The sequence below is a fragment of the Melozone crissalis genome, unplaced genomic scaffold (assembly GCF_028551555.1).
Source record: "Melozone crissalis strain CALT ecotype California unplaced genomic scaffold, PUWL_Pcris_2 ptg000120l_1, whole genome shotgun sequence".
In the NCBI taxonomy this organism is placed as follows: domain Eukaryota; kingdom Metazoa; phylum Chordata; class Aves; order Passeriformes; family Passerellidae; genus Melozone; species Melozone crissalis.
In genome coordinates, this window is record NW_026535896.1 from 2,681,222 (window position 1) to 2,709,187 (window position 27,966).

The 27,966-nt window shown below is 51.1% G+C and overlaps 1 protein-coding gene across 3 annotated transcripts in view; it reads right to left on the bottom strand.

Moving 5' to 3' along the window:
* KIRREL3 (kirre like nephrin family adhesion molecule 3) overlaps positions 1-27,966 on the bottom strand; it is a 412,349-nt gene that overhangs the window by 24,422 nt on the left and 359,961 nt on the right. For all 3 annotated transcript variants that reach the window (XM_054293001.1, XM_054293000.1, XM_054292999.1), the window contains 3 exons: positions 4,824-4,972; positions 4,371-4,498; positions 2,995-3,121 (listed from right to left, as the gene is read on the bottom strand). In XM_054293001.1, coding sequence (XP_054148976.1) covers positions 2,995-3,121; positions 4,371-4,498; positions 4,824-4,972 — 404 coding nt within the window. The remainder of the gene's footprint in view (positions 1-2,994; positions 3,122-4,370; positions 4,499-4,823; positions 4,973-27,966) is intronic.

A 27,966-nucleotide genomic window follows, 5' to 3' on the forward strand; every position in this document is an offset into this window, starting at 1 on the left:
CTTTGGCTGTAAATCCAGCTACTGCTGATTTATGATGGCACCAAGTTCCTCCCTTCCCTCGAGCCTCTGCTGCTCTGGCCCTGCCAAATGCTGCTGCTTTGCATAATCCTCCTTCCCACTCACCAGACTGAATCCTATCTGCTTCCTTGCAGGCTGGTGGCCTTGGCTCTGGCATGGGGTTGGGCTGCTCTGCAACCACAGCCCTGTCTGAGGGAGCTGGGTTAGAATGCTCTCCCACCCCACCATCACCATGCCATGATTTTGGATAATTTTGGGAGTGGATAGGCTGATGGGACCACAGGCTCAGAGTTGGTTGGGTGATCCCTCAGTTGGGATCTCTGTGCTTGGTGGGATGGATCAGCCCCCTAAAAGTCCAGGTGCCCTGGCCAGGGCAGTGCAGCCAGCCCAGAACACAACTTCTCAATGCCTGACTTTTCTGTGATAGAGGGAAGCATCTGGTAATAACAGACAATTGTATCACCCTCTGGATTTAAAATCACTTCAAAATATGAGGCATTCAAGTTCCCCCTTGAATTACATCAGAGCAGGCTTCCAGCAGAATTCATTAGCTGGATTAGACACACTGTGCCGTGCTCTGGAGCTGGAACGCTGCTCCCACTGCAGGACAGGCTGCCTCTTGTTCTTGGTGGATGTGGGATGTGGGGATGCTGCTCAGAGGCTCAGTTCTCCTCACTTGGAGGGCCAGGAGACTATTCTGACCCAGAGGTGTGGGATTCTCCCTTGGTCCAACACCTGCAGTGACATGTCCCAACGTTGTCACCTTTGGGGTGCACCTGGCAGCACTTCCCATGGGATGGGATGTGCAGGCAGTCAGTTCCTGGCAGATCCTCAAGGCTGAGCAGTGAACCCCATGCATGGATTTCATTTGCTTCCCATCAGTTTCCCCAGGCATAAGCTGGGGAGAAAAACCAAAAATTGCTGGAGGGAAACTTTTCCAGTCAGTGCTGCAAGCTCCGAATGCCTCGAGCTGTGGGAAGCTCTGCTCTGCTCTCAGGGCATCCCTGTGCCTGGTAGGTGTCAGGGAAGCAGCATGTTCTTTGTGCTAATTTGTTGCTTTGTTTTCCATGAGCTCATTTAATTGTAATTAAACCCAGCAGCTGCTGGGGAAAGAGACTGAAGGCGCTGAGGAGCTGAGTCCAAGTCAGGGAGTGGCTGGTTTTCAGTGGTTGGTTTTCAGTGGCTGGTTTTTAGTGGTTGGTTTTTAGTGGCCGGTTTTCAGTGGTTGGTTTTCAATGGTTGGTTTTTAGTGATTGGTTTTCAGCCCCTGCTGGGTTGCCCTCAGCTTCCTTTTCCAGGATTATAGAAACCTGCAATAGTTTGGGTGGGAAGTGACCTTTAAAGGTCATCCAGTCCAACCCCTTGCCATGGCAGGGACATCTTCAGCTAGATCAGGTTACTCAGAGCCCTGTCCTTGAATGTTTCCAGGGAACTGGGGCATCCACCATGTGCATTATCTGTGTTTGAAATCAATGCCTGCTGAGCTGCATCCTGCTTATGTTCTTCTCCTGTGACAGTGAGTGGGGAGTGAAACCTGCCAGTTTGTCAGGCAGGTGAGAGACAATGCAAAATTCATCCTCTGCTTACACCATTTGCAGCCTGCCTGGCTCTTTCCCTGCCGTATTTATGCTGAAATTTGTTACCAGCTGCTGTGAGGTCCTGGCCAGGGCATCATTAAACTCCAGAGATGTGGCTGAGAGTCCAGGGCACATCCTGACACAATGCTGGATGAGCCCCAAACAGCCATGAAAGTATCCTGACAGGAATTCTGACAGGAATCCTGGCAGGCAGAGTGTTCACAAGTATCCTCACAGGAATCTCACAGGTATCCTCATGTGGGATGGAGAGTGTGATTAGGCTGCTGCTCTTGGATCCAGACTAAATTCCCAGCTCTCCAGGTGTACAATAGAGACAACAGCACTCTCCGACCTCGCGAGGGTTTTGCAAGATTAATCTATTAAAGATTTAAAGCTGCCAGCTCCCAACTACTCAATAAACCCCTGCTGATAATAGGGAACTGTGTGGGGCTGAGCAAATGTTGATTTTTGTTTTGCTTTAACTTGTGCATTTCCAGGCAAAATAATGCAAAATCCACTTTACTCCAATTGCCTGGATCTCTGATTCAACTGGAGGTGGGGTTTGCTCCAAAAGGAATTATCTGAGGGGATAATTTGGGAACAGGAACTGTCAGAGCAACAGGATCAAGGCAGGAAGGGAATGGGGGTAGGGAATGAATGGTGGAAGGGGAGCAGGAATGAATGGCAGAAGGGAAGCAGGAAGGAAGGAATGATGGAAGGGGAGCAGGAAGGAATGAATGGCAGGAGGGAAGGAATGATGGAAGGGAAGAAGGAAGGAATGAATCACAAATGGGATGCAGGAGTGAATGGCAGAAGGGGAGCAGGGGGAAATGGCAGAAGGGGAGCAGGAGGGGAGGAATGGGAGGAGGGGAGCAGGAATGAATGAATGAATGGCAGAAGAGGAGCCGGAATGAAAGGCAGAAGGGGAGCAGGAGGGAAGGAATGGCAGAAGGGAAGCAGGAATGAATGGCAGAAGGGAAGCAGGAGGGAAGGAATGGTGGAAGGGAAGAAGGAAGGAATGAATGGCAGGAGGGAAGGAGGCAGAACAGGAGCAGGAGGGAGGGAATGTCAGAAGGGCACAGGAGAGAAGGAATGTCAGAGGGGAGCAGGAGGGAAGGAATGGCAGAAAGGAAGAAAGGGGGAATGGCAGAAGGGGAGCAGGAATGAATGAATGGCAGAAAAGGAGCAGGAAGGGATGTCAGAAGGGCAGCAGGAGGAAATGAATGTCAGAGGGGAGCAGGAATGAATGTCAAAAGGGAGCAGGAGAGAGGGAATGGCAGAAGAGGAGCAGGAAGGAATGAATGTCAGAAGGGAGCAGGAAGGGATGTCAGAAGGGAGCAGGAATAAATGAATGGCAGAAGGGGAGCAGGAATGAATGTCAGAGGGGAGCAGGAGGTACCGTTGACGGTGAGTGTCACCTCCCGCTCCCCCGCGCCCACGCGCGGCACCACGGCTCTGCACACGTATTTCCCGGCGTCTTCCTGGCGCACTGACTTCAGGACCAGCTTGTTCTCATTGCTCAGGACCTGAAAGAGAGGAGGGGAGCTTTCAGGTGGGCCATGAGAAGTTACAGACAAAACGATGACCTGAGTCACCAGCTCCTGAGCATGTTTGGGAAAGCCAAGTGGATGAGCCCAAAGTCTGGCATTGCATGGAAATATCACTTGCTGCTGTTGCCCAAAGAATAAAGAAACACTACAGGTGTTTTGGGGTGGAATTAGGAATCCTGTTCCTATTCATTTGAATTTTTACAAACTCCAGTTTTGTAAGAAGTTCAAGATGCAAGAGAAAAATGTTGGTGGCTGCAGTGACACAAGCGGAAAAACCTTGGAGAGAACCACACTCCACACTTGTACCTCCACATTCACAGGCACAGGGGAGGCTGCTGGGATTGACTCAGGAATTTTAAGCCCAGAAGTTGTGGCAGAGGTGGCAGACACCTTGGAACAGGGTCTGGATACCCAGGGAAATCTCAGCTGGCTCTGGCCAGCCCCCTGCTATGGACTGGCTCACTGCTGCTCCCCTGCCCTGCTGTGCTTTATTAAACCTGGAAAAGCTGAGGGATCTGGCTGAGGCTGTCAGCAGGTTCTTGGCACTGCTGGGTTTGAAAAAACACATGGCAGATCTCAAACAGAGAATGGTTTCTGGAGCAAACTCCTCCAGTTGCCCTTGGCTTTCTCCCCCAGGGCTCTGCAGGTCACAGCCCATCATCTCGCCTCCTCCTCAGCTGGGTGAGCCTCTGGCTCTGCTGGCTCTGCTCCCATAGCTCCTGGAATCAGTGGATGCAGGGGTTGGATGTGGATCTGGGTCTCCCTGTAGCAAAGTGGGGGTCTCAGCCCTAACCTGGCACGAGGCAGAGGCACAGAGGGTCAGATCTCTTTAAACCCACTGTGTTAGCATTGATTGCAGAGTTAGCCATAGAAACACCGGTGTTTACTTGGCCTCAACCTCTCTTTGGTCTCTGACTTGCTTCCTTTTTGTGAAAAAAGGAGAAAAGAAGGCAATCTTGAGGGACTTCCACCTGGTTCTGAAAACAGAGGGGCTGGGGAAGAAGCAGCCGTGATCCCAGTTCCCACTGGGATGGCTGGGTGCTGAAGGCTTCACAAAGCACCATCCTCTGCCAGGATCCCTCTGAATGAATGAAGAGCTCCTTCTTTGACTGCTGGGCTGGGAAAAGAGACTTTCTAACACATCTGGGGGTCACTGTGAGCAGCAGAGACGCCGAGACTGCAGCCCCCCTGCCCTGGCCCTGCCCCTGCCCCCAGAGGTTCTTACCACGCCCGAGCCTCGCTTCATCCAGACAATGGTCAGGGACGGGTTCCCAGTCCAGGCACAGTTGAACACGGCGTCCGAGCCCAGGTCCACCAGCAGGGACTGCGGCTCCGTGGCCATCCTGGGCCCAACTGTGCAGAGGAAACCAGAGTTACTGCAGGGCTGGGCTCTGCCAGCCAGGAACCCCACACCAAACAGGGCACAGGGGTAGATCCTGATGGGCCTCAAATAAAGAAAAGCCTCAGGCAGGTGCCTACTGCAGCTCCAGAGGGATCAGGTCCACAGTGACCACCCACGAGATCACAAGGAAATCACAGGTCCAACCACCAGAGCGTTTACAAGGAGGGAGCTGCAAGTCCTGCCACCCTGGGCAAGTGAGACTGATCTCTGCTTCCTGCTGATTCTCAGCAGCTCTGCTGAGCCTGGAAGCCAGGCTGAAGCCATCAGGTTACTCACAGTAGACATCCACGGTCCTGCTGATGTTTGTGCTGCCCAGAGCATTGGTGACCTCGCAGGACACGGGCTCAAAGAAGAACGTGTGGTCCACAATGGTTTCGTAGAAGTCACCAGAGGCTTCCTTTATCACCTGGCCTTTCTTCGCCCACCTGTTGAAGAAAACAGAGCATTGTTGTGGTGCTGCTTTGTGTCTCTTGCCATGTCCATGTGTAGCTGTCACAGTGCAGGGGGCAGCACACACAGAGTGCCCCTGACTTCAGAAGGGACATGAACTTGTTCTCAGCATTGTCCCCTTCCCTGGGGATTTAGGGACTGCAGCCACAGAGAGGAGAGGAGCCATCACAGAGTTTTAGACATGTACCCCATCAGAAGTCTTTCCAAAAGAAACCAACATTCTATTACCCTGTTTCACTGGGAATACACCTCATTTTGTAGGATTGTGAAGGACCTCAGTGATGGGAGGAATGGGACATGGAGGGGTGTCTACTTGATGGGGTGACAGTCCCTTCCTGAAGGCTTGCCAACAACACTGCTGGCTTCAAACAACACATCAAAAACAGTAAAAACATTTTCTGCTGCCCCCCGCTTTGGCCCTTTTCTTCCTTTTTTTCTTTTTTCTTTCCCCTGTCAAAGAGAACTTTATCCCTTTAAGGCAGCTGAAATAACATTTCCCGAAAAGCCAAGCTGGCATTTGCAACACTGCAACTTGCAAATTGTCTTGGAGAACAAGCTGTCAACTCAGCACTTGAATTAAGCCCTGTTTGCCAAACAATGAGCAAATGTGACCTAATGGGGCACCATCTGGCAACCTGCCACTCGGGAGCGGGTGGGAAAGGCGGGAGATGCTGTCAGGCGGTCTGAAACTCCAGCCACTCTTTGGGGAAGGGAAAAAAAAGCCTGGGAACAAACATATAATAATCCTCCCCAAACAGGACAGGTAAATTGGAGGGAAGAGGGTTTCCCTGAGGAGTCTCTGCCTTGTTGTTGTGGGGCTGCCCTTGTGGTGTGCTGGATGGGTTGGGAAGGATGCAGGCACTGGGAGCTGGCTCTGGAGAGAGGAAGGAGCTGCGGAGGATGAAGGAGAGAGAAGGAGCTGCTGAAAGAGCTGCAGAGGCTGCTCCCCACACGGGGTCGGTGCCGTGGTTTGGGGAGAGCTGTCCCTTTCAAGGCCAGCAGCATCTGCTCCTGCTCCTCCCAGCGGTCTCCTGCCTCCCTCTGCTTGTTCCTGTCACTCTGCCATGGCTCCCCACTGCTCCAATGCTGCCCCAAAGGCAGCCAAGGACAACTGGAGCTGCAGGGAGCTCCTGCTGAAGGTCCATAGGCAGTGACGTGCCTCAGTGGGGCTGCAGAGAGAGCAGAATGCTGGTGCACGGCAGGCTGGAGAACACCCTGAGTGCTGCCAGAGCCAATTCCCTGAGCACCTGCCACTGTGAACCTCAGTGCCTCCTGCCAGTGACCTGCTCAGCCTCCCCGGTGGTGACACAGCACTCTGAGAGGTGCTCCCCAGTGGATGGCAGTCATTTGTATGCCCTGACCTGCCCTCGCCTCCCATTTATCTCTGCACTTCTAACAGATGCTGACTGGCCACTTCAGCTTCCCTCCCCTGCCTCCCTCGCCTCCCCCTCCAATAATTAATCAGGAGGTGCTGGTTTTATTTCTAGGGCTGCTTTGTGTGTTAATGAGGGAGGTTCTATATGGAAAAACCTGCACAAATGGAGGGGCAGGTGCTGCTCCCAAGCTTTGGCAGTGATGTTTTGGTGATGCCTCCCAGAGGGAACTGCAGCCCAAGCCAAGCCTGCAAGGCTGAGCTCAGCATCCTGCCCCCCTGCCTCCCCATGGATCTGCCTTGCCCTGCCACAGGAACTGCTGCCTGCTGTGGGAGGCACCTGCCAGTGCTGTGAGAGCGGCTGTTCCTTGGGGATGGGGCAGCAGAGGGACAGGGACATCTGCCACAGGTCTGGCACCTCCTGCTCAAAGCTTAGCACAGCCTGTGGGATGGAGAGAATGGAGAGAGACACGGTCCTGATGTCTCCTGTTTGGTTTGCTGATCCAAAAGGCCTGAATTCATATCAGGAACTGCAGAGGAATGAAAGGAAAGAGGGAAGGAAGATTCTGGGAAGGTTCAGGGAAGGAAGGAAGGAAGGAAGGAAGGAAGGAAGGAAGGAAGGAAGGAAGGAAGGAAGGAAGGAAGGAAGGAAGGAAGGAAATGGGGGAAATGCCCCATGCTCTTCATCAGGAATATTTCTGCTCCATCAAGCTCCTTTTACAACTTTGTCACTGCAGAGATTCCTAGCCTAGAGCAGTTCTCCAGCCTCTGCAGGGTCTTGTTCTGCCCCTCAGGTGCTCAGGGGAGGCAGCAGGTAGATAAAGCCATTTTTTTTCAGCAGTCAATGGGACAGGGTGAGGCACCAAACTTTGGGGACAATCCAGAGCTTCTCTTGTCCCAGACACTTCCCTGGTGATTTTGCACAAATTTACCCTCCCTGATGTGCAAAGGACAAGAAGGAGGCTTCAAGATGAGGATAAAAGTGACTTGTGGGATCATGTCCTTGCACCTGCCTGCAGTTCATCCTCCCAACGTTCCTGGAGACCACCAGGAATTAGAACCAGATGGAGAAGTGTCTGGAGGTGGGTTTGAGCTGGGCAGAGCTCAGATGAGATCCTTCTGGGTGTGGCAAAAGAGAGAACAAGGTTTCCAAGAGCTGTTTGACATTGCAGCTGCTTGGGAAAACACCTCCCAACAACCGTGGCACGGTGCTTTATGGATTTGCTCAAAACCCATCGCTGCAGCAAAACTGGATTTCCTGATGTGTCACAAACACCAATTTTTTGTGCTTCAGCAGAGATCAAGGTTCTTGCTCCAGTTTTCCAAGGCTTAACGTGGCTAAATCAATGTGGCTGAACGAGCAGTATGGATCTTTTATAATGTCAAATTGGTTTTTAATAATGGCAGCTGATAACTCTCTTGTAAAGCTTCCTGTGATGAGCTCGTGGACAGCCAGAAGGGTTTTAACTGAGGGTTTTAACGAGCCCATAACGTGCCTTGCTCACCTATTGACCATTCAGTTGTTATTTATAAACAGAACCTGAATAAAAAGGAGCAGAGAAGAGGGGAGGATGGTCCTGCAGCCCCATCTACCACCTCCACTGCTGTGGCTCTCTGTGATTTCTTTCTCCTGTATCCATGGCCTGCACCAACCTGGCTCCCAGCCAGTGCTCCTGGTCCTGCCAGCCTGGAGATGAGGGGCTCCTTTCATTTATGTTGTTCCCTTGAAGGTATTTATAGATTGCAAATGTGCCACTCAGGGTCTGTTCCAGACTCTATAAATTCACCTGCTTTAGTCTCTCCCGGGATGACTCGGCCACCACTTTGCCTGTCACTGCTTGTGCTGATTTCCACCCTTGGCCAGGCTCCAGTGCAGGGGCAGGGCTGGGCAGGGGGCTCCCTGTGCCAGGAGAGGGGTGAGGGTCTGTCTGTCCGGACCCTGCCCACAGGACTGTGTGTGTGTGACTCCCTTGGGCTGTCCAGGCTGAAGGGCAGCACAAGGGGATGCTGTGGGACCTCTCCCAGTGCCCCTGAGCCCCCACAGGCAGAGGGGATGCTGTGAGACCTATCCCAGTGCCCCTGAGCCCCTCAGGTGTCCCCACAGGGTGACTTGGAGGTGTCTTCATTTCCTGCCCTCTGCCACTGACAGGCACCTTTGGAGTGCCCAGCTCCAAATTCACCCTGCTCCCATTGGGACCAATGCAGATCACAGAATCATAATCCCAGAAGGGTGTGGGTTGGACGGGATCTTAAAGCTCATCTTGTCCCATAGCAGGGGCACCTTCCACTGTCCCAGGTTGCTCCCAGCCCTGTCCAGCCTGGCCTTGGGCACTGCCAGGGATCCAGGGACAGCCACAGCTGCTCTGGGCACCCTGTGCCAGGGTCTCACAGGGAACAATTCCCAATTCCCAATATCCCATCCATCCCTGCCCTCTGGCAGTGGGAGCCATTCCCTGTGTCCTGTCCCTCCATCCCTTGTCCCCAGTCCCTCTCCAGCTCTCCTGGAGCCCCTTAAGGCCCTGCCAGGGGCTCTGAGCTCTCCCTGGAGCCTCCTCCTCTCCAGGTGAGCACCCCCAGCTCTCCCAGCCTGTATCCAGGACAGAGATGTGCAGATTTTCTCATCTTCATTTCTTTTCACTGAACACCATCTCAGTCTGTGTCCCCAGATGGGCATTTCTTCCCCTGTGGGCTGGGTTTCATTCTGTTGTTTCCTTTCTCATATTTGTAATGTGCTTTTGTTTTCCTCTGGCCTCTCTGGAGGGAGTACCAGGTGCCTCCCAATTCAGTATCTTCTGCAAATTGAATTTGCTCGAGTGATGGAAGAAAACAAATTTCAACCAGGAAAGAGATATTTTGATCCAAGTTTCAAAGGGGTTATTACAGTCAGTACTGAAAACTGGTGATTAAAGAATGAACAAAAAATAGAATACCTGCAGTGGGTCCTTTTAACACTGAAGAGGGAGGGAGGAACTTTTCTAAGGAGACATTCATCAGGGAAATAGCATTTTTTCTGACTCCATCGATTGCTTCCCAGCTAAGAGTGCACACAAGCAAATAAGAGAGGACAGTTTGGGATTTGTCAGCTCCTAAACAATGCTGGGGCTTTGTTTTGGTTTTCATGTCTTAGTGTTTTTATTTCTTCTGCTCTTGTTTCTGAAGGAAGTCTGCCAAGAGCTGGGATGACACACCTGAGCCTCTTCCCCCGCTCTCAGAGGGATGTTCAGCTGCGTCTCCTTCTGCACAAGGGGTTTTACCCAGCAGTTCCATCCTTTTTTCCCATGAATTCTGTTTCTGGCTGGGCTGCCAGGCTGGTGAATGCTCCACAGAGTTCCCCAGTGAGAGCACAGCAAACCTCACTGTCCAAGGGTGATGTTGTGATGCTTGTATCAACATTCATGTGCTCTGTTTATGCTGGATATTATGTTCTGTGCTTTTAAGACTGGCTCTGAAGAGTGAAAGTTTTGTTTGGGTTTTCTTATCAGCCTGGCGGAACACAGAGACAGGGCAGTACATAGTGCTGCTTTTGCTTTTTGGCTTTTGCTTTTCGCTTTGCTCTCTCACTCTTGCTTCTTCTTTGCTTCTGCTTGCTCTTACTTCTGCTCATTAGTTAGTTTAGCTAAACAGTCCAAATTTCTTCCTGGGTTGTTTCTCCTTTCCTTTTTTTCAACCAAATCGAGCCTGCTGTGGTCTGGGACCTGGGGAGCACAGAGAGTTTGCACCTTGTGGCCTAGCGGGGCCTGCTCTGGGCCGCAGCCTTTCCCAGTGCCGGAGGGACTGATAACAGAATAAGCACCCACAGGAGAGACTTTCTGAGTTTGTAATCTTTTTCAGAGCAGTGACAGAGTGGTGTGACCTGGTATTGTTCATTCTGTGTGCTGGGGGGTGCTGTGCCTGTTAAATAAACAGGTTCTTTCCATTTCTCTCCAAGAAATCCTTCTTGAGCCAGCTGGGCACAGGGGCCATGTGGGTTTGCTTTCTGGAGGGGCTCTTTTGGAGATTCTCTCCCAAATTTGCCCTAAACCAGGACACCCACAGGGTGTCAGTCCATGGAGGAGCATTGCTAACATCCCTGCTCATGAATACTTCATCCCTGCCCACCCTCACCTGAACAAACACCCCTCTCTGTCTGCCCTACAAGGGCTTCTAATCTTTCAACACCCAGCGTGTGGGAACAAACTACCAACTTCCCAGCCCTGGGAAAGCTGTAGGACTCAACAAAATCTCCTTCAGAAAGGTCTTCATCAGGCCACAGCTCCTTACAGCAGCACAGGGACTGCTGGGGGGTAACAGGGGCTGCTGGGGCTCTGAAATGCCCCATCAAGCACTGCACAAATCCACCCTGCAGGTTCTGAGGGAGGATATTGGAGCTGCCAGCAGCTCTGGAGCAGCACTCCTGGCTGCTCTGGTGGCGAATCACCCGGGGAAGTGGAGTGTGTCGTCGGTTTTAATTAACAATGCAAAATAAAGTGGTTGCTTGCCATATAAATCGTGTTTACTAAGAATTACTTAAAATGGATAAATATTTTCTTGGACGCATTTTAATTGCTTAATAAAAGTACCAAGAACACCCACAAATACCTTAAATAAATGCATGGCTCAGGGAAAGAATTAATTAACATTTCATTTCTGGGAATGGCTATTAATTGCTACAAATTGCTCACAGAATGGGTTTTGTTGCTTTATTGCCAGCAGTACCTTCAGTTCCTGGGTGTGATGTGACAATCCCCTCCTCTCACCCTCACAGCAGAGCTGTCCCCAGTGGGATGCCCTGAGCACCACCCCAAACCCCCGAGGCCCCAGAGCCTTGCTATCCTCCACAGGATGATGCTTTGAGGCTGACATTCTGGCATCCTTTGGAGGTCCAAAGGAGACAGGAACAATGGATGGCTCCTGCTGGTGTCAGCCTTGTGAGAAATGATGGAGTGAGGTTCCCAGCCCGAGCAGTGTCGCGGTGCCCCCCACGTGTGATGCATCGCACAAATTATTTCTTTATTACGGGTAAATTTTCATAATGGTGATGTATGGGGCTGTTCCTCTTCTCCCTGCCTAATGAAGACATGTGGGGCTCGTGTGGCTCCTCCGCCTCCCGCTCTGAGTGTGGGTTCATTTATCAGCAGCAGGCCCTGGGTAACCTCTCCCCATCTGCATTACATGGCTGTGCCTCCAGCCTGGGCTCCATCAGCTCAGAGCCCTGAGGATTCTCCTGAGCCTGGGCTGGCCCTGCAGCACGGGGCTGGGCTGTGGAACCACAGAGCCAGGCAATTGTTCAGCTTGGAAAGGAGCCCTGAGATCATCAGTCCAACTGCTGACCAGCAGTGCCAAGGTTGCACTGACCCTAAGGTGTCCCCAAGCACCACAAGCACACGGTTATTTGAACACCTCCAGGGATGGTGATGGCACCACTGCCCTGGGCAGCCCGTGCCAATGCCTGACAACCCTTTCCATAAAAAAATCTTCTCTGATATCCAACCTAAACCTGACCTAGGGCAACCTGAGGCCATTCTCTCTTGTCCTGTCCCTGTTCCCTGGGAGCAGAGCCTGGCCCCCACCCTGGCTGTCCCCTCCTGTCAGGAGCTGTGCAGAGCCACAGTGTCCCCCCTGAGCCTCCTTTTCTCCAGGCTGAGCCCCTTTCCAGCTCCCTCAGCCTCTCCTGGGGCTCCAGACCCTTCCCAGCTGTGTTCCCTTCTCTGGACAGGCTACAGCACCTCAATGTCTTTTTATGTAGTAAGAGGCCTAAAATTGGACACTGGATTTGAGATGTGGGCTCACTTGTGCTGAGTAGAGAGGAAGAAAGCACATGGAAAGGTATTTCCTTGTATATTGCATCACCTGTACTCAAGGAAATGTTTCCAAACCTCCAGCTCCCATCCTGACAAACCTCTATGCACACACAGCTGCTGCAGTGATCACCTCTTCCCAAACCTCTCTATCCCAATTTAGGGATCTTGGCTCCACCACAAAGTGAGCCTCAAGTTCTAATGGTGGAAATGCCGTAGCTCAGATGCAGAGATGCCAACTTTGCTCATCTCCTCCTCTCTACTTTTTCCCCATATGTTTTTTATTTTTTTTTAATCAAATAAACAAGGAGAAAGATTGAAACCTTTCCCCAACTTTCAGATTTTTACCCCTGACAAGGACATGTTTGGTGTCTGATTGCGCTCACCACGATGCACCAGTTGCTGCTACTGGGGTTGGGTTGTTTTTAAACACTCTGGGATTATGATGATAATAATAACACCTCAATGCAGAGGAAAATTCTGGCTTGATTTTCCATCTCATCTCGGCTCCAGTGCTCCCACTCCTGCCAAGCCAGGAGGCTGGGATGAGCCTGATTGCTCATCAGCTGCAGGCTTCAAGGGCAGTGCCTGGGTTTTGCATCTCCTCACCATCAGCAGGTCCCGTGGGTGGGAAAAATCCATGAGGAGCTACTTAGAGCTGCCCAAATCACACCTGAAGATGTTCAATGAGAGCTCAGCTGGGGTACTGGAGGAGAAATTAACAGGGACACCCTGGGGTCAGGTCTGTGCTGCCCAAGGCATGGGCACCTGAAAGAAGTGGGGTGAGAAGGTTTCTCTCTCCCAGGTGACACAATTAAAGCCATGCCACCAGTCCATGCACCCACCATGGTTCATTTTGGGTGAGAAACCAATCAAAACAGCCTTTCTCTCAGCACAGTGATCAGAACAAATTGGCTGCAGAAGCGAGAGGGAGAAGTAAACAAAGCTGTTAACTTGTCAATGACTTGACTGATCAACCGTGGGGAATAGTTGGAGAGGGCTGATGAGCCGTGCAGGTAATCAATGGAGCAGCACTGCCAGGGCTGCAGCTGGGCTGCACAGAGCTCCAGAGACACCCAGGGGCCCCAGAGCCCAAGGGCAGGGCTTGGCCAGGGCACAGAGGGGAATAAACCTGCCTAAAAGTGCATGAGCACCCAGGTGGGCAGAGTGGGTTAGACCCACGAGGATTGGGGATGTTGGATTGAGCAGCAGGAGGGTGCCCTGGCATGGTTTGGGGGATTCTATTTCCCATCTGTCAGAGGTGGGGCAGTTATTCTCTGCTCATTGGGCAGTTTTCTTTATCTATTCTACAACCAATCCTCCCTCCAGGAGATCTCTGCTGTTCATGGCCAGTGAGTGTGGGCACTTCCCACAGCACTGAGGTGATGCCAGCTGCCAGCAGCACTGACAGACCCTGGCCATGGATCCTTGGCTGCCGTGCTGTGGTCTGGCCCAGCCCAGGGTAAGTCATCACCTCTCAGGTGTTCACTGATGGGGGCCAGAGATCAAACCCTGGGGGTGTCTTAGGCTGGAAATGGGGCTGTGTGTTCTATCCCCATCTGTCAGAGCTGGGGCAGTTCTCTCCTGTTCATTGGGCAGTTTTCTTTATCTCTCCCACAGACAATCCTCCCTCCAGGAGATCTCTGCTGTTCATGGGCCATTAATTATTAATTATCTCCTGTCCATGGCCACTGAGTGTCCCTGCATGGCTGATCCAATCCCACCATCCCATGGGGAGATGCTCCGCCCAGGGGAGGAGCCAAGCATTCCTACCTGGATCCAATCTGAGCTTTGGGACACCCCTGAAGCCTTTGCCCCCTGCATTGCCAGAGGAGCAGCTTTCTGCTGCCCTGCACTGCCAGAGGGAGCCCAGGCCCATCTGCAGCAGCCCTGGAGCTGCAGAGGAAAACTCCCCCCTTGTGCAGGATCCCTGCTGCAGCAGAGCCACAGCTGGCACTGCAGGAGGGCTGAGCCCCCCTGGGATGGGGCTGGGACACCGCCCTGGCACACAGGGGGCAGGGACTGCTCTGACTCTGGCAGGGCTGTTTTGTATTACTGCTTTTTTATTTTATTTTTATGTTTTTCCCTAATAAAGAAATGTTATTTCGATTCCCATATCTTTGCCTGAGAGCCTCTTAATTTCAAAATTATAATAATTTGGAGGGAGGGGGTTTACATTTTCCATTTCAAGGAAGGCTCCTGCCTTCCTTAGCAGACACCTGCCTTTTCAAACCAAGACAGAGGGGTGGCCAAAGCCCATCCCATTGTGTCCCCCTGGTCCTTCCCTGCACCAGAAGCTGGGAAGGACCCTTGTCCCTCCCTTGGAAGGAAACCAGAGAGGCTGTTACTGGAAAAAACTAGGAAAGCTGTTACTGTTTCAAAGGGAAAGCATCAAACTTCATGGACTGGATGATGCCTTCTGCAAATCGAGCTGTTTTCGTGACAGATCAAAACAAAATGCAGATGCTTTAGAAGTGCTGTTTTAATCCTGCTGTTTAAAATCCCCCCTCCTCCTCCACCCCATCAATGACAGGGCTGGGCACCAAACCTGTCCCCATTAATCCCTGTTTGGCACTTCTCTTGCCACTGTGGATGTTTTTCTGCCCCTTTCCTTTCACAAATTCACCTTCTTTCACAAGAACTCCTTCTCCCTCTAAGGAGAGGACTTAAGATTTAAGAATCTTTGGCCCCAGAGCCATGAAATCATATGAAAATTGTACTTCTCCCCCCAAGTTAAATTATGAACACTAAATACCTCATTTTAATGTATGCAGAGAAAGTATAAAACCATTCGGACTATGACAGCCACCTGCCAAAACTGCTTATCCTGGGGAAACACTGGGGCTGTGAGTCACCCCCCAGTCCTAGATGAGCTTGGAGGTGTCACCTCTCCTCGGGGAGTTTTCTACCCCTTTGGCAGTGATGCTGCATTTCATTTTTCCTGCCTACATCATCTTGACTTACCCAGCCACACAATAGACATGACTAATAGCTTAACTATTATTTTGGGTAATCCAATTTCATCACGTGGTCTGTGTTTTCTCAAATCGTTTAACAGGATTAGTCCTTTCTGGGGTCTTCCTATCCCACTCCACCCCCGTAGCAGAATGCCTTTAGCCCAGATTTATGGATGCTGGCATCTTGAAGAGCTAATTCTCTGCTGTTTATCCTCCTCCTCAGTGCAAAGTGAATCCTGGTGCTGTGAAGCTGCTGGAACTTGCCTTTCCCTCTATTCCAGTTCTTATTTTCCATCTGTGCTTGAGGCCTTTGCAGCTTTACACCTCGATGTGAAATTCCTTTGAGACTGGCAGGAAAAAGACAATGGTGAATGGAGACAGAAACTCACAGGTCTTCATCAGCATAAGAAAGCTGCTCTTGGGGATCTTGAAAGTGATGCTGGACTGGGACCTCACATTCTAGATCACTGGAACTGCCAAATCCACACATTTCAGGGCAGAAATAATTGGCACAGCAGGCAGGAACGGCTTGTGCCTTTCTGCACGTGGAACTCATGCAGCAGAGAGTTGCTGGGTGTCTGGGTCTTCTCCAAGGATTTTCTTTTTCTTGGCTGGCTCCTAAAGCTCCTCTGAGGCTTTGACCTGGTCCTGACTTTGGGATGTTTTCAAGGGTTTTGTGGTTTGATCTCTGCAGCATGAGAGGGTCTGCCCTCTCTCTGGCATGGCAAGAGCAGACAGACCTTGGGCCAAGTTTGTATTGACTCTTCAAGGATGGTGGCCAACCTTGGACATGTCAAACAGCCCAGGCAATGCTTTGGGCCACCAAAAATGGTGCCCACCAGCCTGAGCAGGCTCTGTCTGACTTTCCAGCCCCAGCAGTGCCCCTAAAGCCTCTCCTTCCCTATGACAGCCACTGTTCCCATCCCTTGTGCTCTGTGTGACTCCTGGCATGTCCTCAGGTTGGTGTGAGGAACGGCCCCTTCTCTGGCAGGTTCCCTGGCCTGCCCTGCCAGAACAGTTAATTATTCAGGGCTCAACTGTGTCTAGATCAGATGGTTCACATTAGCATTATCAACAGGATATCAGGTTCACGTCAGGATTATCAACAGAGGCAGCTGAGTCACCCGGGTGAGATGGGCTGAGCCCTCATTTTGTGGGAATCTCCTCACAGAAGATGCCAAGGGTAGGGATTTCTGTATAAGGAACTTGGATTTCTGCTGCCTGGAGTGTGAGCAGCTTGGGGTCTGGCAAGTCATGAGGAGGAATAATAAATATCCAAAGTGTTCCCTCATGCTAATGCAAACACACAGGCAGCTCACAGGGGAGTAGAATAAAGCTAGGAGTTCACCAAAAATCTGTTCATCTTTTCAGTAGGAAGTTCATCCGTGGAATCACAGAATTGCTCAGTTTGGAAAAGACCTCCAAGATCATTGAGTCTGGGCCTTACTTGTCATTGCCAAGGCCACTACTAACCCGTGGCCCCAAGTGCCACAGCTACACACCTTCTAAACCCCTCCAGGGATGGGGACTGGGGAGATTGTGCCAGGGCTGTTCAACCTTTTGGGGAAGAAATTATTCCTAACATCCAGTATAAACCTCTGCTGGTGCAACGTGAGGCTGTTTGTTCTTGTTCTATTACTCATTACTTGAGATAAGAAACCAACCCTCACCTCACCACAAGCTCCTTTCAGGCAGCTGTAGAGAGCAATAAGGTCTCTCCTGAGCCTCTTTTTTGTCAGCTGAAACAACACTAGCTCCCTCATCCATCCATCCATCCATCCATCCATCCATCCATCCATCCATCCATCTATCCATCCAGTCGTCCATCCATGCCCAAAACTATGGTCAAGTCCCTCTTCTCTCACAAATCTCTGGAGTGCCCTTGACACCCTGGCACACTTCTGCTCTTCTCAGCCATGTCATGGGCAAACAACCCAGTGTGGTTCTGTCCTGGTACAAGAGACTGACCCAGAGATCTCTGTGATTATTTATCAATTTCTCCACAGAACAGCATGAAACAGTATTAAAAAAAAAAAAAAAAAAAAGACATCTCCAAAAGTAGCAGCCATGAAGTTCTTCACTACCCACTTCAGTAACAAAGTGGAGCTAAGCAATAAATGCTGGTTGATGCTTTACAAACAACTTTCTAACCCAGAGACAACACCCTGCCTTTTCTCTTTGCTTTAATATTTGCGAGCAGTTTCTAGAGCAGAACAGAAAGCCAAGGGTATTTTTGAGACTTGAAGTGAACAGAGTTACTCCTCAATCCCAGAACTCCTTTGGGGTCTCTTTGGGATGGGGTGTGCAAGGGAAGGTGCTGTGTACCCCAAACAGTTGTGCCCTGTGGAGCCATGCCAGGTGGAGAGGATGCTCAGGATGCACAGCACGTCCTTGGCACAGGTACCACTGTCACACAGGTTTGGGGAGGAAAGGCTCCCCTGCCCCAGCTCAGCCTGGGCCAGCTTGGCCCTTGCTCCTCTTTTTGCTGTTTCCTGATGAACTCAGCCTGACCTGCCAGCTCCAGCTCAGCAGTGGATCCACGTTCCAGCAGCTGAGCCCTCTGCCAGTGTCTGGGCATGGTACTGGGGAGGTGACATGGGCACACGGCCCTGGAGGGCACCTAGGACCCACTGGGTTTGTTATGGGACCCACTGGGTTTGTTGGGGACCCACTGGGTTTGTTGGGAACCCACTGGGTTTGTTGTGGGACACCAGCACCACTGGGTTTCCCATTCTCCTGCCATGCCTGCTGGCCCACATTTTGCAGCTCTCCTGACTGCTCTGTTGTTCATTTGACTCCTTCCCCAAGGGTGGCACTTGGGGGATGAGTCAAATGAGCAACAACTGATGCTGCTGCAGTCACCAAACCCCCACTGGTTTACTGGGGCAGAGACAGTGACAGAAGTAGATGCTCACAGATTTGTTCTCCATTTAAGCACATCTCTAGCCCCCACAGTCTGCAATAAAGGAGCAAAGAGGGAATCAAGGAGGGAAATCCCTTAGAACAGCTCCTGCAGGGCTGTGGTGGGTGCCACCTCTGTCCCTATCCCACATCCTCCTTGCACACTCTGCTTCATCCTTCATGCCTCGCTCATCCCTGGTCACATTCCTCCCTTTCTGGCAGAAAAGCCTCAAACAGAGCTGAAGGCCTCTTAAATCAACGTCTTTCCTGACTCAGAAGCTGTAAGAGGATTCATTATTTATGTGGCAGAAACACAAAAGCTTAGCATATTTTAAGCTGTCTGAAACAACTTCAAGGCAACTCTTCCTCTGTCTTCTTTTTTTTAACAAAACACATTGAGATGTCTCTGAACCGAGCAGCAGGGGGAAACTGTTTTTTTAAATTCCAAAAGATAAAATAATATGTGCAGATTGAGGGAGAGAATGAAAAAACCCCACGATCTAGCTTGGGATCACCAAGGAATGGCCATCAGGGGATGTTGCCTGTGAGGTGTTGGCATAATCCTTGGACAGATTCTGCTGTGATGTGGCACTGATGTCATGGCAGTGGGAGAGGTCAAGGAGACAGCTTTGCTCCTTCACAAGCACATGCAGCTGTATCCTTGAGAGGCAGCAGCAGAGGAGGTGCTGGGTGTCTTTTTTTCCCCTCTTTCTCCCCATTTTTACATTTTCAATTTAGTCACAGCATCTCTAATTTCCTTAGATCTGAAGCCACCTCGTGAGACTGGAAGGGAACGATATAAAAGAAAGATGAGGAGGAAAAAAACCACCAGTAATCTTGTAAAAGTCAGTTTTGAAAAATCAATTTTCTTGTGTGACAAGATTTGCTTAAGGCTTTTCGTTCTGTGAAATCAGCCCATCATCCTGCGGGAACGCATGAAGGAAGTGGCAAGTGTGGTTCGGAATAACTCAGATTAAAGACTGCTAAATTAGGCACAAAAAGCTGCCACTTTTTGCAAAGGGAGAGGAGATCTGGCCAGAGGAGGCAAGGATGCTCCCTTCTGAATCATTCCCAGCTCCAGAAGCAAGTGTGGAAGGAGGGGTGACTGACAAGGCTGGGAACACACACCCACAGCACTAAGGTGTGCTGGAGATGAGATGGGGACAGGTTCACTCTAAGGCTGGCAGCACACACCCACAGCCCCAAGGTCTGGAAATGAGATGGGGACAGGTTCACTCTAAGGCTGGGAAAGGGCTGGAGCAGAGTTTGGAAAACTCCCAATGCTGCTGACTCCTGGGATGCTGGTGGTCCTGGCTGGGATGGAGATGAGCACCACCATGGGGCACCCCATGTTTCTGTGAGCTCTCCTCGAACCCCCAAACCCCTCTGGCAGCCCCACCATGGCAGAGGCTCCATCCAGCCCCGGGCTGGCTGCTCCATCACTCTGCTCTGGTACTTTCATCATCTCTGTGTCAGGGATGGTGCTCACCAGTACAAAGTGTTTTCCTTCCCCCCTCCTTTCCCCCCCTCCATCAGACTCTCTCCCCTCTATTCTCTCTCCTAATTAGTTCAAGCTGCCTCTGAACATCTCCCACCCGCTTGTTCCCATTACCTTGACAAGCCAGGGAATGGGAAGACAAATCTCCCTGTCCTCACACCTCCATGAGTGAAGGCTCTTCCAGCCCTGTCTTCCCAGTCTCACCTGGAGCTCTGTGCCTTGGCATAGCCCCCCCAGCAGCCCAGTCTCACTTCCCAGCTGCAGAGATAGTTGTGCCTTTTACTTTACTTTATTTCCTATTTCTAAAGCCTGTCTCTCCACCTGCCACCAGCCATGCTCTGCTCCCTGTCACAGGGAGCTGGCAGATGGGGCTGATGCATCACGAAGGAGATCTGAAGAATTCATTTCCTGGTATTTTTTTTTTTTTCCCCAGCTTTCATTTTCACTTCAGAGCAAAGGTCCAGTTGTCTGGGAGGAAGCTACAAAGACAAACCCAGGCAGGAAAACAGAGATAGTCAGGAAAAATGTTACCGTGCCGATAACTTGAGACCTCGGTGTGCTTTGCATTTATTTCAACTCCTGCTTTAGCTGCATTTTGCTATGTCTATAAATTAGATTTATTCTGTTACTGCTGTGAAATGCCTGCGGGCCCCTTCCCCACTGCAGCTTCTCTTCCCTCCCTGCCAGGTTTGGCTGGGGGAGCAGCAGGGGAGGCGGCAGCCCTGCCCAGGGACAGCAGATGGGCAGCCAGCGTCCTGCGGCTGGACAGACGGCAGCCACGGCCACTGCCGGGGACACAGCAGATGGGAGAGGGGGAGCAGGGCAACGAAAACTGCACACTGGCAGAAATGAGAACTTTCCCAGGCTGGGCTGGAGGAGGAAGCTGGCTGCGGGGGGAGAAGGTCCAAAGTGTGCCAAGAAATGGCAGCAAAACCAAAGTGACCATTCCGTTTCAAGATGCTGAAATGCCTCTGGTCTGGATCAGATGTGTTGAGCTGCTCCCCACCTCATCTCTCTGCAGCCTTCTGGGCACCCTGAAACTCTGCAGAAGCTCTTGTGGGGCTGCCCCAGAACAGAATTTGGGTTGGAATAGAATCCCAGATGATCTCATAGAATCCCAGAACAGTTTGGGTGGGAAAGGACCTTAATGCTCATTTCATTCCAACATCTTCCCCCAGACCAAGCTGCTCCAAGGCCCATCCAAACCAGCCTTGGAAGGGTCCCTGTGCAGTCCCTGGAGGAGAAATCTGGGTGATTTTCCTGTGAGTGGGACACTGAGTGCAATGAATGTGGAGAAAAGTGCCCATGCACCCACAGACTTCACATCTTGTCTGCAGCCAGCAGGACCCTGAAACATTTCAAACCCTTTATAGTCCCTTTTAAATATTAAGAGAGGCATGATTGTAATTTAATAAGAGTTAATATGGCAGATCCTCCTCCCTGGTTGTGGTCTTGGTGATCAGAAGCTCTGCAAATGCAAGGCATGAGGGGTTGGTCACTTTATCCTGGGCCTTCCAGGAACAGGCAGAGGAATGCAAGGAACACAAAAACACTCCCAGGAGACACTTTTCAAAGCCACCAGAATTGCATATTAAAATATATCCAGGTTTTATAGTGCCAGAAGAGGGAAAACAGCCCCTGCTCTGGCTTGGCTGGAGGCAGTGCCCATTAAATGGATCATTTGCCACTTCTCTCTCAAAAGTTGCCAATGAAATCATTGCCCTGAATCTCTGATCAGCTTCCCACGATCCAATAATCCCTTCTGGCCTTTACAGCCTATGGATTTATTCCATACAGTGTGAATTTATTCAGCTGACTGGAAGAGGTAGGGACAACTCTGGTGTCATAAAAGGGTGTTAAACCCCAAACAGGCTTTTCCCTGGCCTTTCAGCCAGAATAGGGATCTGTGCACATCCACAGCTTGACTGACCAAGCAAAGAAGCAGTGGGGACCTAGCTGGAACAGAGACATCTTGCTCCCACTGTCTGGGGTGATTTCTCCTTCTGCTCATCCAACCTGGCAGCAGCAAACAATTCTTGCGATTCTTCCTTCCCTAAGACCTGAATTCCTTGACTCTATTATTGATATTATAGATCCTCATGCTCGGATGGAACAGGGTGCACCCATCCATGAGCCCAGCTCTCCTCCCTGCCTGGATGTGGGAGGCAGTTTTATTTCACCTTCCCTTTTAACCTGCTAAGGATGTATCCCTGGGGACAGACCTCTGGCATGGGAACAGGTCTGATCCCTGGGAAGTGAGGGTGAGGAATTAGGGATGGGATTCCCTGGAATTCCATGTGAATCAGTGATGTGGGAGGGGTGGAAACAGCCTCAAATTTCATCAAGGGAGGTTTAGATTGGATATTAGGAGACATTTCTTGACTAAAAAGTGGGTCAGACATTTGAACAGGACAGTGGTGGAGTTCCCATCCCTGGAGGAATTTAAAAGATGTGTGGATGTGGCACTTGGGGACATGGATTAGAGGTGGCCTTGGAAGTGCAGGGGTAAAAGTTGGACTCAATGATTTTAGAGAGTTTTTCCCAACTTATTGATTCTGTGATTCTATAACTTGCTGACCCTCATTCTGGGCTTCCCCCTCTGCCATAACCAACCACTCAGGGATGGCTGGAATGTCTCTTGGCTCTTTCCTTGGGTTTTGTTTTGGAGGAGCTGGGTCTGTGTGCTGAGCCCACGACTGGCTGATGATGGAAGTGCTCCTGGCAGGGAGTTGGTCCATCCAGCCACATCCACTGGGGCAGGGAAAGTGCAGTGATTCTGCCAAGCCAAGCAAGGGCTGTGCAGCTGCTCACTCCCTCCTCCATTCCCCATCCCTTTGATAAGGCTTTCCCAGATTTCTGCTGCTTTTCCTGCTCTTTGCCAGGCACCAAAGCAATGCTGAGCCACGAGGGAGCTGGCTCAAGTGTCTGAGCAAACTTCCAAGCCATTTCCAGCAGGACATGGGGCATGTGCTCTTGCAGAACTCGACTCCCCCGTGGGAGCTGAGGCATGTCATGAATAAATCTGGTGAAATGCCAGCAGGTCCCCAAATGGTGCAGACAAGGCTCAAAGGGTAAAGAGCAGCAAAGCTCTGTGGAGTTTGAATTTCTCCCCAGGTTTGTTCAAACAAGCTGTGGGAATGTGTCTCCGTGGGAGGAATGCCTCCAATCTGCACAGGGTATGGCAGGCAGGCCAAGCAGAGATGGTGCACATTGTGATGTTCTCTTTCTCTCTCACAGCTCCTTGATATCAGGTGAAATCTGTCTGTATCTACCTGAACCCACAAAATTCTGCCACTTTTTTTCCCCAAGGCCAGCAGCCAAAACACCCCAAACCTGTACCTGGGCACGTGTGATCCTTGGAGACACCAAAGGCACTTGGGCTCTTCATCCACTTATTTTCCTAAAGCTGGGTGGGAAATGCCTATCCTATGGAGGAGGGCGGAGGAACCAGACCAGGGAGCTTTTCCCTGTTGTTGTCCCTGGCAAAGCCAGGGGGAAGCCAGGACTGCCTCCCACCAGGTATGTTCCAGCCCCAATGCCTTCAAAGAAAACCTTGTTAAGAAGCAGTTGAGTTTGGATTAATATTTGATGAGCGACAGTGAGCTGCTGTTCAGAGATAAAACAGTATTTACTGAGCAAGGGCTTTCCTGCCTTTCTGAGCCAACAAACAAACAGTGCTCAGGGGGAAGCACGAGGAGGTGAGCACAGGGCATGCTGTGGGATGGCTCTGAGCTTGGGATGGCTGTGGGATGGCTCTCAGCAGGAGCAGGGGGATGGTGGGGCTGCCACTCACAGAGATGGATTCAGGCAGCAGCAGGGATGGGTGGAACTTGCTTGGGCTGCACCTGCTGTGATCCCAGTCTGGCCGTGGGATGGGCAGGAGTGGGGCAGCACCATCCCTTGGGTGGCTGACAAACAAATGTCCCCTGGCTCCTCCTGACCTCTGCTCCTGCTGTAGCACCTGCTGGACCTCCTGCAACATCCCTCAGCTACGAAGAGCTGCTCACAACTGCTGTGCTCAACACCTTGCAGCAGCTGGGAGGGCTGTCTCCCTCTTCCCAGCTATGTCTGTGTGTCTGTCTGTCAGTCCCACACCTTCCTTTGGAAGTGCAGTGGTCCCAGAGCTGCAGCTGGTGCTGGAGGGTGGCTGCACATGTCTCCCTCTGCCACCAAAGATAACATTATTTGCAAAGGTCTCTGCCAGCCCTGGGGGTGAGAGCTCTGTGTGGATGCACAGAATGAGATTGGTATCACTGCCCTCCCTGCCTGCACCAGCTCCCCATCGCTCCACAAAAATAATCATCAGCTCAGGAGCCCGAAATGCTCAGGGACTCTGCCTCCTGCAATATTAAACCTTCCCATTTTCTTCTGCCACTTTAAAGATTCTCTTTCTTACTGCGAGTGATAAATAATAACAGCAAAAAAACACCCCACAGACACACAACAGACATCAAAAGCCACGAGAAGATTGGCAAATAGAGAGATCTGAAGGGAGCAAAGAGGAGGCCTGGTTGGGAGTCGGTTCACGTCGCCCTGACTTCTGCTGCTTCCCATTAATTTCACCCGCCATCGCAGGTACAGAACAATGGCGACAGCTAATTACTCTCCCTTTCCCCTTCCTGCCCGTGTGCTTGCAGCAAAAGAAAGCCTGTAAATTCCCAAACTCTCCCCTCCCCATCCCAGAGCTGTCCAGGAAGCTGCAGAGGTGCGTGGGAGGGGGTGTTGAGGTGGGATGTGCACCAGAGCCGTTTGCTGCTCCAGCCTGGCACTGGGATGCTGTGCCAGCAAATGGGCTGGCAGGGGCTGGCAGTGCCTCAGGGGAGGGGAGAGAAAAGGTTAATGTGGTCCCCTGCCACCCTTGGGACACCAGGGAGCCTCTTTGGGCTTCCAGCCCCATGTTCATGGTGCTAAAGCAGATGGGGACACATCCAGGGAAGCGCTGCCGAGGAGCCCAGGTCCCCTTTGAGCCTTTTCCTAGTGGAGGATGCTGCGCTGGTAACACCCAAGGAGGTTTTTGGTGGGCTGAGCTGCTCCTCAGCTCCAAAGGGAACCTGACAGAGGTGGGATGAACCTGACAGAGGTGGGATAACCCAGGCCAGATGGGTTTATCCCACCTTAGGGGCTTATGGGTATAAGACGCTACAGAAGCTGTAGGATGTGTCTGTGCAAAGCTTGCTGTGTATGGAAGCAGGGAAAACATCCAAAGAGCAAACCCCTGCTGCCAGAGGGTTAATTCACCCTCTGCCAGAACCCCCTGCTCAGGATCACTGTGACACCTCACCAGCCTCTGCCCTCCCCTTGCTTTGGTGACACTGGCCTGTCCTATGTCCAAAGTGAGTGACAGCCCAAGTGACATTGTGGGCACACAAACCCCCCTGGGGAAATGCTGCTCCTCAGCAGGAACCTGCTGCCAGCAAGAGAAAGGGGCTGGCATTTCAGCTCCAGCATCCTCAGCTGGGGAAGGAGCAGAGGAGCTGTGCCTCCAGCCCTGCCCCAGCCCTGCCTGCCTCCCAACATCAGGAGATGCCAGCAGGTTTTAGAGAAGAGGGGTTCTTGCTTGGAAAATGCCACTGAGGCCAAAGATTTTGTGAAAATCTGTCAGTTTTGAGAAAATGCCAATAACCCTCTGCCTTCAGAAGAGAAGACAAGGTGCAGGCTGTAACTTTCCACTCTGGCTCTGGGAGTGGATTGCTCTGAGGTCTCTTTTCCAACCAAGTTTTTCTTGCATTAAAATCGACCTGTGTGTGATTATATAAGCAAGAATGAAGAAAACTTCCTAAGGAAAAAGCAGCTCAATTTAATCAAAACTATGTTCTCTATAGGGGCAGAGGGGCCTTTTCATCTCCTGGGAGATTGTGTTGAATTTTATTTCTTTTCCCTTGCCCTCCTAACTAAGAGAATAGGAGGTCTGGGCTTAAAATCTTGGGTCAGCAGGACCACAGATGTGGTTTAGTGGCTTCATCCTAACAAAGAGCCCAGTTCATGGATGCTTCCCAAGGGAACATCTATGAGTGGGATACTGGACCTCATGTGCTTTTCCCAGGAAAAAAAAACCCAGGATGCAACCCCAATGCAAAACCTTTGGCTCCTCAAAAACTCCAGCAAGGTGAAGCTTGCTGCTGTGTTGGTGGCAGGGATGGCCCTGCAAAGCTGGCTGTAAATTTATGGCCACAAAAGGGGATTTAGGTTGTTTAAACATTCTTACTTCGTGTTCAGAGTTATTTACTGACAAACATGTTGTGGCGGGGGGGGGATTAAAAATAAATGTCTGAAGATCTGGGATCTCTGTCCAAGCATGAGGGAAGCCATAGGAGATACATCAGAGTGGTCCTTGCCCAAGGAGGGGAAAAATAATCATGTTTCCTGTTGATTTTTAAAGGCAGAATTAAGTTCATTTTCAGCAGTGGTGGGGTCCTGAGTGACCCTGGGGATGGCACCAAGCTCATGTTCTCCTTCTCAAACCTCCAGATGTCCCAGGCCTGGAGTGTTACAGTTCCCATCCTTCTCCCCTGGCCAGTGTCAAGGTGCAGGGGGCTCCTTGCTTGGCTGACCCAATCCAGAGGGCTCCAAGCTTAAGTGCTGGAATATCTGCCAATTTTACATAGTGAAGAGCTTTGGGATCTTGTGGAAGGGAAACAAATCCCCCCTCCATCAATCAGAGCCTTTAAGCAGAAGGAAGCCCCAGAAAGCACTGCTGAGTCCTGTTTGCTTGTCACAGTGGTAGGGAAAAAGCCTTGTGTGAAGTTTACATGCTAAGGGAACTCAAGAAATGAAAAATCCAAAGTGATTGAATTTGTCATGCCTCTTTTTTTTTTTTCCTGCCCAGAACCCTTTTTATGGGAAAGCATAGCCTGAAAAACATGCAATTAGTTTTAAGAGTAAAGTCCATTATTAAATGAATCCCAAAGCCATTTGAAGCAAAGTAGAATCATGGAGGCTCAGGGGACAGGAAGGGTGACAAGACCTGTGGCTTCAGGATGGGTGAGAAGGGAGGAAGAGGGCAGAGGGGGGACGGCAAAAACCTGTGCTACCAAGATGGCAGCAAAGATGGGAGACGAGTGTTGGATCCACCTCTGCTTGGTGGAGAAAATCCACTCAGCTTGGCTTGGGCATGGATCCCAAGGGTGGAAACAGCCAAGAGAAATCACAGAATGCCAAAACAGTTTGGGCTGGAGGGGCCTTAATGTTCTTCTTGTTCCACCCCTGCCATGGCAGGGACACCTCCCACTGTCCCAGGCTGCTCCCAGCCTGATCCAGCCTGGCCTTGGACACTGCCAGGGATCCAGGGGCAGCCACAGCTGCTCTGGGCACCCTGTGCCAGGGCCTGCCCTCACAGGGAACAATTCCCAATTCCCAATATCCCATCCAGCCCTGCCCTGTGGCAGTGGGAGCCATTCCTCTTGTCCAAAGTCCTTGCCCAAGGAAGTGGAAACCTGGACTGGAGCCTTCCACGCTGCTCCAGTGCACAGGGATCAGCCCAGCTGGGATCAGGGATGATGTGGAAGGTTCCTTTGTTGACAATCAGGCTGATGGAGCAGAAGTTTTGCCAGGCTCTTGCCACTGTCTGTTTCCTTGACCAGAGATGGTTGTTTTGCCTTGTACCAGAATCAGTCCTGGCGTAAGAACCACGTGGGTCCTTCACCCAGCCTGCCATGCACTTTGTTTTCCTTCCAGCTGTAAATATGAAACCAGGGCTATTTGTATCTTTGACATTAATTGACTTCTTGAATTAATAACTCTTCTGTGTAACCAGGAACACAATTACAGCTTTGTTGTGCTGGTATCCAGCTGGAAGGGATAGTTCCTACCCAGAAACTTGATTGTACTAATTAAGCTGCACGAGCCTAACAGGAGGAGGGTCATGGTACCTGTCCCCGGAGGTGCCTCCTGTTATTATCCATGGATGGTTCTGCAGAGGCAGGATGGATGGAGAGCCTGTGTGTGCATGCTCAGCCCTTCCAGGCAGGAGGGGTGAGTGGCTGATGGATGAGGCAGGACAGGGCTGTACCTGTTACACAAAGCTCTTTTCTCCCAAAGTGTGCTGACAGCCTACCCCGCTTCCCAGAGCCATATTTTGTCTGCTTAGACAAAAAAAACCTGTGATAGGAGGGGTGTTTGCTGATGCAGGAGACCTCACACCTGTGGGAACCCAGGACATCTCTCTGGCTGTCCAGGATGGCCAGGACCCCTGCCAGGGGGCTCAGAGACCCTGGCACAGAGCCCAGAACACCTGTGGGTTTGATTATGACCCATGGAGCAAATTATCAACCTTAGATGAAGATCAGCAAGCCACGACAAATTAAGTAGAATAATAGTGAAGTTATCACAGGGAGGAAAAGTAGATTTTAGGGTTTTTGGTATGGGGGGGTTCAGGGGGCAAGATGGAGGGAACTGGGCGTGTCCAGCCTTTCTCCTTCTTCTTCTTTACCTCCATCTTCTGCTGTGATGGTGGCACTTTGGGATA